At 36.7% G+C, this 11,082-nt stretch overlaps 1 protein-coding gene across 2 annotated transcripts; it reads right to left on the reverse strand.

The window, feature by feature from the left end:
* Positions 1–4,662: 4,662 nt before the first annotated feature.
* Positions 4,663–11,076, reverse strand: RNF7 (ring finger protein 7). Of its 2 annotated transcripts, none has more exons than XM_019646040.1 (3): positions 10,813–11,076; positions 7,253–7,300; positions 4,663–5,650 (listed from the first exon to the last, which is right to left on the reverse strand). In XM_019646040.1, exons 1-3 carry the CDS (start codon positions 10,978–10,980, stop codon positions 5,594–5,596), a joined length of 273 nt encoding a protein of 90 aa, XP_019501585.1. In that variant the 5' UTR covers positions 10,981–11,076; the 3' UTR covers positions 4,663–5,593. The 2 variants fall into 2 exon arrangements, with proteins under 2 accessions (XP_019501585.1, XP_019501584.1); XM_019646039.1 differs by having other exon boundaries at positions 10,806–11,076.
* Positions 11,077–11,082: the final 6 nt, after the last annotated feature.

Below are 11,082 nucleotides of genomic sequence, written 5' to 3' on the forward strand. Positions count from 1 at the left end.
TGTTGTAAATCTAACATTCCCTCACAGACCCTGCAGTCTCTGAAGACAGAAAACTTACTAGTATTGAAATTCTACCATTATGGCAAAGCCTGTTTAGTAGGCAAGCAATAGATAATACATCTTTATTATAAATGTTGTATATAATTTCTATAAAAGTAGAAAAAGCAGAGCAGGAAGTTAGCACAGCAGAGGTTAATTTACAACGGTCTAAAAATCACCCCTTGAGTTAGATGACGATCATATTATACCAACCACACAAAGCTTGTTCTATGCTATGTATTTTTTTGAATTTATGAAGTCACACTCTGGGTGGTCTGGCAAGAATTCTGATTATTCTATTGGGTTGTCGGAAAAGTCATGACGTATTTTTTCTGTTTTTTGTTGCAAAAATGCGTCATAACTTTTCCAACAACACAATATTACACTAAAATTTTGGTACAAATAATTTAGCTGCATTTTTTAGAACTCCAGATAAATTTAAGTAGTTAGTAGGTAGCTCCTGACAGGCTAAGACACTTTATCTGTGCTAAAACAGTTCCAAAAGTTTTTAACAGGTTTTCATCTGGGCAGCTTTTGCTAACTCTCCTCCTTGCCCTGTTTATACAGACACATTTTTTTGGGAACCACTGTGGGAGAGCCCATCGTTGCTGATGGGAATATGTTTTTCAGATGTGAGCTGTGGTGGTGTGGTTAAAATAAGAGGGGTGAAAATCACTCTCCTCAAAACCCATGTTGACAGTTCTTCACCAGTTGTGGGTGCACGCAAACATCAAAATTTTTACAAGAAGCATCACTGTAAACCATATACCTTACTTGAAGGCCATTCTCTAAGGCAGAGATTAACTGTGGCAGTAGTGATCTATAGTAACGGCGAACATGTACTGAGTGCTTACTATGTTTCAGGCACTGTTCTAGCAGTTAACATGTATTAATTCATGTAATCTTCGTAGCAATTCTATGAGCTAGTTATTCCCATGTTAGTTGAGGCAATAGGCACAGAGAAGTTAAGGATTTTGTGTGAGATCACACAGGCGGTAAACGATAGTCAAGATTCCAAGCCAGCTGAGTGACTCCAAAATCAGTCTTGACTACCATGATATATACCACAGCCACACACCCAGGGAAAGCTTGCTGCAGCCAACCTAAGAAAAGCAGGTTCTGGTTCTAATCACTGACTCAGGTTTCTATCAAGTGCACAGACAAGAGAAAGCAGCTGGCTGGTTGTAAAGCTTACTCTTGCTCTGAAAGGCTATGAAGGTGAAAATTGAGGGCTGTAAAAAAAGTTGATTTTCTAAACCACATGGATATCACCCAAATTAAGTGGTCCAAAAAATGTACCCCCATATTTGTAGATACCAATGAAATATTTCTACTAAGATGGAAAGGCTAAAATTAAACTGAGAGCTCAACATTTACAAAATTTCTTAATATAAAATCTAGAAATCATGTTGACTTAATGATTAGAAAAATGTAACAGGCAAATCATTAAAGCCTCATTACCATCTTTCACAGAAGCTCACAGTGCTACAAGTAATCTAACATGTTTACAACAATTAACTTTTCCTTACAAAATTCTTGAGAACAGTTAGGAATGCTTTACCCCATAACTAAAAACACATTAATGTGCCACTTCTATTAAAGGAACTTCCGGAAATGAATAACAACAGTAGCACTTACCATGTACTAGAAACTGTTCTCAGAGGTTTACATGTGTATTAATAATCCACTTAATCTTGATCCTCAAAACGATCTAGTGAGGTCGGTATTACTATTATTTATAACGTACAAGAGGAAACTCAGGTTGTGTAAGAGGTGAAGTAACTTGCTCAAGGTCACACAAATAAATGGTGGTGCTGGGATTCAAATCCAGGTATACTGGCTGTGTAGCGTATCAGCTCTCAGACACTAAACTGAGTATCAAAATGCAGAGAAGATACTTTTCCTGTAAAACATATTTTATTGAGCAAAACCTAACCATGGCAAAAATGGAATGAGGTAAAGATGGCAAAAGAGAAACTTCCATGCAAGCATTTCTCATGTATTTTGTTATATCATTCAAATGTTCAATATAAAAATAACTTACATAATTTAAAATTATTTGTACTTTAATTTCAATTTTCCTTATACTCAAATCAGTAATATTTTTCCTTTAAATATTTTTTTAAACAAGGGCTTAATGAAGTAAACATGAACATTTTCTAATTTTCTTTTTACCCAAAGTTAACTCTTGGCCATAACTTAAAAAAGCAACAAAGCATTTTTAAAATAGTTGTCTTTTTCTTATCTGATGTCTACTAAGCTTCTAAAGGAACTTAAAATTTTTTTTTTCTGATCCTAATGGCTTCTACATTAGCTTCAAATAAAACAATTTTGAGCTTATTCTATTGGGTTGTCGGAAAAGTCATGATGTATTTTTCCTGTTTTTCATTGCAAAAATGCATCGTGACTTTTCCGACAACCCAACAGTCTTAGGCCTAAAAGACTGCCAAGTGAGTCTTCACCAACCACGTGTGTATCCTAGGTATCAAATACTAACGTATGAGTTCTTCACCTCTAGACAAGAGTGCACAGATCAGCAAGATCTGGCTCTCTGAACAGTTTTAGAATTGCAGCAATTAAAAAATCTGAACCCGTCACACTGTTTAAAGGACTTATTTTGTCTGTCATTTTAGGATGTTTCTGGGAGACTGTGGCAGCAAAGCCTATGGCAGCGAAGCCTGCATGTAATTGCCTTAACAAGCACTTAGAGTAGTGCTCCCAGAGAAGCCACTACTTCTAAAGGGGATGTTTTGGAAATGTGAGCTTTCGCTGGATGGTACAAAGATTGATGGCACGACTGGCAATTTGGTGGGTGGGAGCCAGGGAAGTTCAATGTCTTGCAACGTACGGGACAATCTCACATGATGAAACAGAGTTCAGCATCTGGTGTGACTTTTGAATGTCCATTGATACAGTAGAAAAAGCAGGTTATGATTATCTGAACCTAGAACCTAACTTCTTTTTACATATAAACACGAAGTACTTTTTTTGCAATAGCTTTAAAATACATTAGTTTCCAAATATGCAACTAACATATAAATCAAGATTGTACAGTTTTGTTCAGGACTCTACTACGCATGATCCACCATTTTAGGGGGAAAAAGTCTTATCATCAATGGAAATTCTCATGTTTCTGAGTCACAACGGTCTACATATAGGGTTCACACACACATCCACCTACTTCACTGTCTCCTGAGGTGATTATGCCCACGCATTTACATACTGAAATACAAATGAATTATAAATTACTTTCCTCTTATTTCTATTCCATACTACAATTATTATTATGTACATTTTAATTACGTGTGAAGTTTAGTTCCACATCAGGATAGTAAAGGGGGCATTTTTTATAAAAAAGATGGTAATGGGTTTGATAGGGACAGATTGACTTAGATAGATGTCAGCTATGATACAAGAATGCAACTTGCATAAATGAAAATTAAATAGCTAAAGATGACAAATGTGTTTTCAATATACTAGTAAAATTCAGCATTGTTTGATCAAATGGAAAGACAAACCTGTTCAATGCTTAACTTTTACAGTTGAGACTCACAATTAAAATGGCACAGCACATCCTTTCTGATGAAACAATGTATACTAAACCTTCAGATGGTTATGCAGGTGAGCTGTTACTATCCCAGGATGGGCAGGGTCAGTGCTGCTTTGTCCCACCCAGTCCCTCTTCCTCTTCTACTCTCAGATGCTGATGTGTAATAGACACAGAGCTTTGTTAGGTGGTGAGCCTGCAATTTTACTATGTGGAAAATCAATTTATTACCACCATCCTCTACATTTCATTTACATTGTCATACTGACTAAAATAACTCAACATTCTTAAAATTTCTCTCTTCACTTCAAAGCCAAATATTTGGTTCACTTTTTATAACCTTTTAAAAAAAGGTCAAAGAGCTGCTAAAATAGTGCACTGCACATGACTAACATTCAAATAGTCAAATATACTTATATATTAACTAATTTTTTCAGTAGTTGTGAAAAAATAAAGCAAATTTCCAGAGAAATCTGATTAATAGTCAATGTGAACGCATACAGAATTCTAATTTTTTATTATAGAGAGGGTGCCAAAAAAATATATACACATTATAAGAAAAAAACTACTAAAATTGTAATACTCAATATATACCAATAACAAAAGATGAATACAAGTCACGTTGGACTTCTGCAATTAAAGGAGGTGCTCAAAGTGATTACCATCAGTGTCCAGACACTTCTGATTATGGCAAATTACTGCTTGAGCAATGCTGGCCAAAGTGTCCACTTGTATCCATTTTTTTGGTACCCCTGGTATTTTTAACATTATTTTATGTATCCACATTCCTTAGATTTTTAAATAAAGATTTAGATTGGCAATCTCTGAAACTACAGAAACGAATGGTTAAGATTTAAAGATTTGGGTTTTCAAAATTCTTAGCAGTAGCCTCTCTTATAGAAAGATTCAAAATGAACTTGTGGTTCATAAATTGTTACAAGATTACCTCCACTAAATGTGAATGAATTGGATAAGATTTAAGTATTTTTTTACATTTATGTTTCCAGGTAATAAACTTTAAATTTTCTTATTACCAAATGAAAGACTATATAAATTTTTCAAATTAAATGAAAGCATTCACTTGACAAATTAGTTTATTAACATTAAATTTAAGGTTGTGCATAAAACTACAATAATGACAATTCAAATGAAGTAAACAGAATAGGCCATTTATTAAAACACTGTATAATAAAATAAACTTTTTGATCCAATGCTATAGTGGTAAACATTTTCCCTCATTAACATTCCACCTAAAACACAGTTAAAGTACAACATAATCTGACCAGAACTTGAAAATACTTCTGTCCTTTACTACTCAATGACAATGAGGTGAGTGCAGGTCTAGGCTGTCTCGAGTCAAAAATGATAACCTAAGACAAATGAAATCCCATATGCTCAAAGGCTGACTTTTACTTTACCCTGGCTCACTAGTCCCAACTTAAAATTCTTGTCTATCGAATAAATATTTCATGACTCACTCCATTCCTTGAGGAAAATAAATATTAGGAACAAATTAAGGATAAGAGCTGGGTTTTAAACTGCACTTTGTTACTATAACATTGTCTTTTTTTTTAACTGATCAACCGTATGCATGCAAAAATGTAGAACTGCTTCCACAGCCCCTTGGATATCAAAAAGTAAATTATAAAGGTCAATCTGTAGTTCTCTCCTCCTTTATAGCACTTCTAAGCAGTGTGTGTGACACATACCACAGAGGTAGGAAAGACCATCTTTAATAAATTATCTTCTTAATTGCAGCGAATTTCTGAACATAAAACTAACAAAACGCTAAACCATGCATGCCTTTGTGAGTCCCCAAAGACCAAAGATCCATCTCCTCCTATTTGAAGAATTAGTTCCCTTGAGTCCTAACCTCTGTAGGGCACCTGATAATGAGATCCACCAGGGCTCCGGACAACTGCACTAAAAAAGCCTTCCACCACTATCATTTGCCGATTCTTTGGACCACCCAGTCTTGCTGGCAGAGGGGGCAGCGATTGTTCTGTTTCACCCACAGGGACATGCAGCAGTTGTGGAAGGAGTGATTACATTCTCCCCAGACCACTAAAAGAAAAAGAGATTTGGCATTATGTATTTCAATTTAAATTACTGAGCTTAAATATGTATGAAGCTTATTTTATATTATGAATAATAAATATGGTTCATGATCTTGAATGAAGATGATTAATTGATCAAGAAATTTTTTTCTATCTATAAAGAAATACACTTATACTTACATGTGTTATTTACACTTAAGAAGAGAAGGAACTGTGGCTGGGGGACTTGCCATCACTGTTCTAGAATCAGTGGATTATATGGTGGCCCCCATTCCCACACAGCTCCACAGGCTATCTTCCTGAAGTTAGAAGATAAAAAGACTTGAGCCTTCCTTAGATCTCAGAATTTTTCAGTCATGCACTGACCTTAGAGACCTTTGGAGCTTTATTTTATTGAAAAATGTCCTCCGGATTTTAATTTACCGAGATATGAGTTTTAAATGTTTTCAGTTCACAGTAGGCTACTATGAATAGATGACATGTTTCTAAATATTATCAGCTGTACATCTACTGAGTTGTTTTCTAGAAGTGGTGATGAATTGTGTTAAGTCATCCATAAGCAGTAACTCCTCATGTGACAAACAATGAAATTTTCAAAGTGGCTGGCTGGAAAAAGAAGTCTCTTTGTGATCAAAGAAAGCCGGCTTACACCTCATAATTCCCAAATTAATATTATTTAAACAGCATGAACAAAAAATTTTAAACCCAGGGAAATCATCCACAATCTGGAATACAATCTCAAATGCGTCTTTCATTTGTCCCTTGCTTGACCAACTGAGCTATATGATAACAGAACAATGAAAGACATAGGAAAAAAAGAGAAAAGAAAAAAACTTATGAAAATTGACTGTAGGGGACAGGAAGCAAGGGGGAATAGTTCTAATGTTTCAGGAGGAAGAAACAGGATTTGATCAAAACTACATAAATCATTATTAGGAAGCTGTATGTAAATTACAAAAAACGCAAAGTACAAAGTTAACTGTTCATTCTAGGAAAATGTTTAAACACTTTCATATAGCAATCTAGAAGTGATGACTTTAAGAAGTAAGACATAAAAACCTTTGAACTGCTTAAAACATTTAGCCTAAGAGAATCTTGGTAGTCCCAGACTATAAGGAAAATTTAATACATTTCTATATACAAACTACATTCTCAAAAGATCTTGAGACTTAGCATTTTTTCTACCTTAGTTAAAAAGTTAAATACTATATCATAAAAGAATCTTGAAAACCGAAATGCTTTGTTAGAATAAAGCCCTGCCAAAACTGATGTATAAACATATAAACATAGTCAAAATTTAAATGATGTTTTGGCAAATTCCTTATTGTAGAATTTTCTTAATAGAAGAGAATTATTATTTTTTTGATTATCAAAATGTTCCATGTCTGGAACATATACCCAATTCTTCTTAATTACAGACAATAAAAGAACTTGCAGATTAATTCCATTAAGCCCTTTTGAGAACCAACACATTTTATATTAATAATGGATCACTGCTTTACAGTTTATTTTTGTGTATTGATAAAGTCAATCTTAATAGCAAATTCAAACATCCCCACTGAGAGAAAACCTTCAGTTGAAAAAGCAAGAGAACGAAATGACAACATACCAACACAATCCTCTTGTTTGTTTTCAGCTTGACATCTAAGACAGGCATCTAAAAGCAAACAAATAGCAATTCTCATTCTGATGCTCAGAATGCAATTTTTTAAACCCAGACACTTTAAAGTCAAATAAAAGCCAAAAGGGTTAGAGATGGAGCTAACACACTCATACCATTAATTTCTCATCTGAACATAACTGTTTAAAGGCGAATAAAGTACAAGGCACTCTACTAATTTACTCACAACCTAGAGGAATTTCACAAGAGTTACCAAGCCTGTTTTTACAAGCTCTAATGAAAAGATGTTCTGACAGTGGATGCAACCACTAGAGAAAAATATGCTATATTCCACTCTATTAGAATATAAGTTCACTGGGCATGCTCACTGAGATCAACCTTAGGGACAGTTTATTTTCAAGATACCCTCTTAAATAAGCCGTGCGTGTGTGTGTGTGTGTGTGTGTGTGTGTGTGTGTGTGTGTATGTGTATATATATATATATATATAATATATATATATATATAATATATATATATTGGTATTTGCTTGTACATACATACAGAAACTCTAGAAGGATGCCCAAAAAACTAATAATAAAGTTTACCTGGGAGGGGCTAGAATGGGAAGGAGTTTTCATTGTACAGTCTCTTAAATTTTTGAATTATGTGACTGTATAATCTATATAGGAAATCAAATTATAATTAATTTAATTAATTAAAAATACTTTCTAAATAGGAGGTTCTCCTTTTTTTCTTTTAAGAAAATGCTCCCTTTATAAATAAGTCTGAGCCCAAAACATTTACCCAACAAAGGCAAAGTATTTTAACAAATTACTTGGGAGTAAATACTAGGAATGGGAACCTAAAGGGTATAATTAGAAATTTTCAAAATTCACTCTGTACTATTTGCTTGATGAAGGAGGTAATATAGAATATTCTAGGGACTAATGAATGGATTTATTCATTAGCTGGAAGAGGAGACTAAGTTGGGTAAAAGGAAGTTCAAACCAACAGAAAAAGTTTTTAGCATAAACTGGAGAAAATAATTCTGTAAAAATAGACACAGAGCAGAGCTGAAGCCTGCTTCTCTTCTTACACTGGATTATGCGCAGGCCATTTGTTTGCTTCTCTCTGCATGCCTTTACCCTAAAAAAACACACCACCCAGACCTCTTCAGTGTGGATTAAAAACAACCACTGCCTCCTAAGACTTTCTTCAGTTCCACAATTACTGAGGATCTACTCTGTGCAAGGAGCTATGCACTGGGGCATGACACTAAAATGACCACGTCTGGGTCCCTGGTCTCACACTGCCATCTGCTCATTTCGGAATGAAGGGAGGAGAGTGGAAACCAAGGAGGAGAGTGTTAACAAAATCCGAATGAGGAGACAAGCAAATCTTGGGTCAAGAAGTCATAATTAAACATTTAGGCATATGAGATGAATTTCAAATATTAAGGAAATGGGTTAAGTGGGCTCTTTTTGTAGAATCTAGAAATCTCTGATTTATGCTTATAGCTTTGATTTAGACGATCAAAAACTGACCTAAATCGATAAAAATTCCCAAAGTTTCAGATAAAAGAAAAAAGCATCTAAAAGAGTACATTTCTAAGGAGTACAATAACAGTAACATCTTTTAGAGTAATGCTAGAATAAGGATTGGGAAGTCTGAAAAACTTCCTTCTGCTGTCACCTGACCACTAAGTGGATTTTTAACACCTCATAAACAAAATACAAAGTTCTAGTTTATAATACTTTTCTAAATTCATAGTATAGCTGTTGTAAACCTGCAACATTAATCCACAGTAGCAGAATACTTGCTATAATTAGAAGGTTAATGTGAATGAGAGCCATTTATAGCCACTACTTTGACTTACTTTAAATATCCCAGTTAAACATTTATTTGCTGCAACATTTCAACCATTACTTTAACTCTGCATTTCTACTTACTGGTTTAAATTTTTTCTTTTGGGGGAAAAAATAAAATGCCCACTTAGGAACATTCTTTTAAACCAAAGGAAATTTAGGGGACAAAATTTTTAGCAAAGCCTGTCTTGCAAAAGAACAAAAAGTTAAGTCACTCGTGTAAGTTAAAAATGTCACCTAACTGGAAATTATGATTCTAATTCCTAAGTAATGGGTGGGGTATGGGATAAGGGGGCTGTACTGCAGGCCAATAAACAAGGTGTGTTTAAAACCTAACACGCAAAATATTGGGTTGTCGGAAAAGTCATGATGCAGTTTTGCAACGAAAAACAGAAAAAATATGTCATAACTTTTCTGACAACTCAATAAGTGGATCATGTCTGAAATCAAGCTCTTTTAAAACTAAGAAACAAACAACACCTGAGTTCCACTGCCATAAATCCTCTTTGAAACAAGTCCTTATGAATGAAAAACAAGACAGCACACTAAGGAGAGTATAAATTGAGAAAGCTCTTGATTCTGGTAAATTTAAAGTTTTATCCCTCAAGAAGGAAGAGCAATTCTGTTTATTTTCTCCACTTCTCTCATTTTTCAGTGCAAGACACTTTTCAAACTATAGAAACCTCACTTTTCTTCATCTAGCCTCAAGAAGCAACATTTAAGATGCTCTCACAGTAGTTTTAAATGCCCTGCTTAAAAATACAACTTGCGTTTAAAGAGCGCCTCTTTTTCAAAGTGGTCTGAGATCTTACAACAAACCATATAAAACAAAACGGGATGTAGCTGCTCTGAGAGGTTTCACTTGGTTCGATGTTTTTATTCAAAATATCATAAAAAAGAAGTAAGATATTTGTAAAAGCGGGTTCTCCACAAAGGCCTGACTCGGAGCAGGGCAGTTATCTTCTCCAGGAAATGGCATCCGATGACAGGGAGGGGCCAGGAAGGGGATGAAATTTTGTTTCTGAGTCAAGAGCTCACATTATTCAATTCCCACGAAACTCAAATATTTTTTAAGCACCTTGTATCTCCTTCAAGCCAAGCGAGTGCTGTCTGACCCGTCTTGAATCATCCAGATTTAAAGGCCAGCAGCAGCACAGCCGTAGCTAATCCAGAAAGGAATGCAATGGCTGGGAACCCTTTTCTTTCCTGCATCTCTCAAAAGCAGAACTGAGGGTGTCGTTTTTGGGGAAGATGACCGGAGCATCACTTTGGTGTGTGACCAGAACCACGAAAGCGCTCTGTTGAATCAGGGCCTTTCACCTGACCCCTTTGCAGTTTGCTTTTAGAGCCGGGGATGGGACTGGCTACACATACCGAAGTGGTCCTTCCCCGCAAACCACCCAGTTGTATTTTCTTAGTCGGTCACACCCATCGCTACCTGAAAATAATCTTGTTTAATTCCTCTGTTTACTGCCTGTTTCTCTCCCTAAAATCCAGCCCAGGCACAGTGCATCTATAGGACGACCCCACCGCCACTGCACGGGACTGGCCCCCTCTTCTCCCCGCTCCGGGGCAGGGCGACCCCCACCCCCACGCCTCCAGGCAAAGGTCTCTCGGAGCCTCCGCTCGTCCCCTCTCTCGACCTCGGCCCCGCGAAGGCCGTAGCGCAGCCCGGGCCTCGCGTGCAGCGCTTACCCATCACCTGGACCCTGCAGATGGCGCACGTATCGCACTCCACGTCCCAGCTCCACATGGCCACCGCGTTCCACTTCTTGAGAGAGAACATTTTGTCGCCCCCCGACTTGGAGCCTGCGCCCCCGGAGTGAGAGGACAGGGCGCAGGGTTCCTCGCCGTCTTCCACGTCGGCCATGGCTACGGCGCGGAGCCGGCAGCGGAGACGTTGGGTATCGGGAGGCGGGCGGCTATGGCGGCTCTGTGGGGCCGCCCGACGGGCCACAGCGCCGCCCGCAGG

The sequence above is a fragment of the Hipposideros armiger genome, unplaced genomic scaffold (genome assembly GCF_001890085.2).
Source record: "Hipposideros armiger isolate ML-2016 unplaced genomic scaffold, ASM189008v1 scaffold_96, whole genome shotgun sequence".
Classification (NCBI taxonomy): Eukaryota; Metazoa; Chordata; class Mammalia; order Chiroptera; family Hipposideridae; genus Hipposideros; species Hipposideros armiger.

Coding starts and splice junctions, on each gene's coding strand:
- RNF7 (XM_019646039.1), bottom strand. CDS start 10,980: ATGGCCGACGTGGAAGACGGCGAGGAACCCTGCGCCCTGTCCTCTCAC. Junction 7,301..10,805: donor CTGCAGGGTCCAGGTGATGG/GTAAGCGCTGCA, acceptor GTTTGCTTTTAG/ATGCCTGTCTTAGATGTCAA. Junction 5,651..7,252: donor CAAACAAGAGGATTGTGTTG/GTATGTTGTCAT, acceptor TTTTTCTTTTAG/TGGTCTGGGGAGAATGTAAT.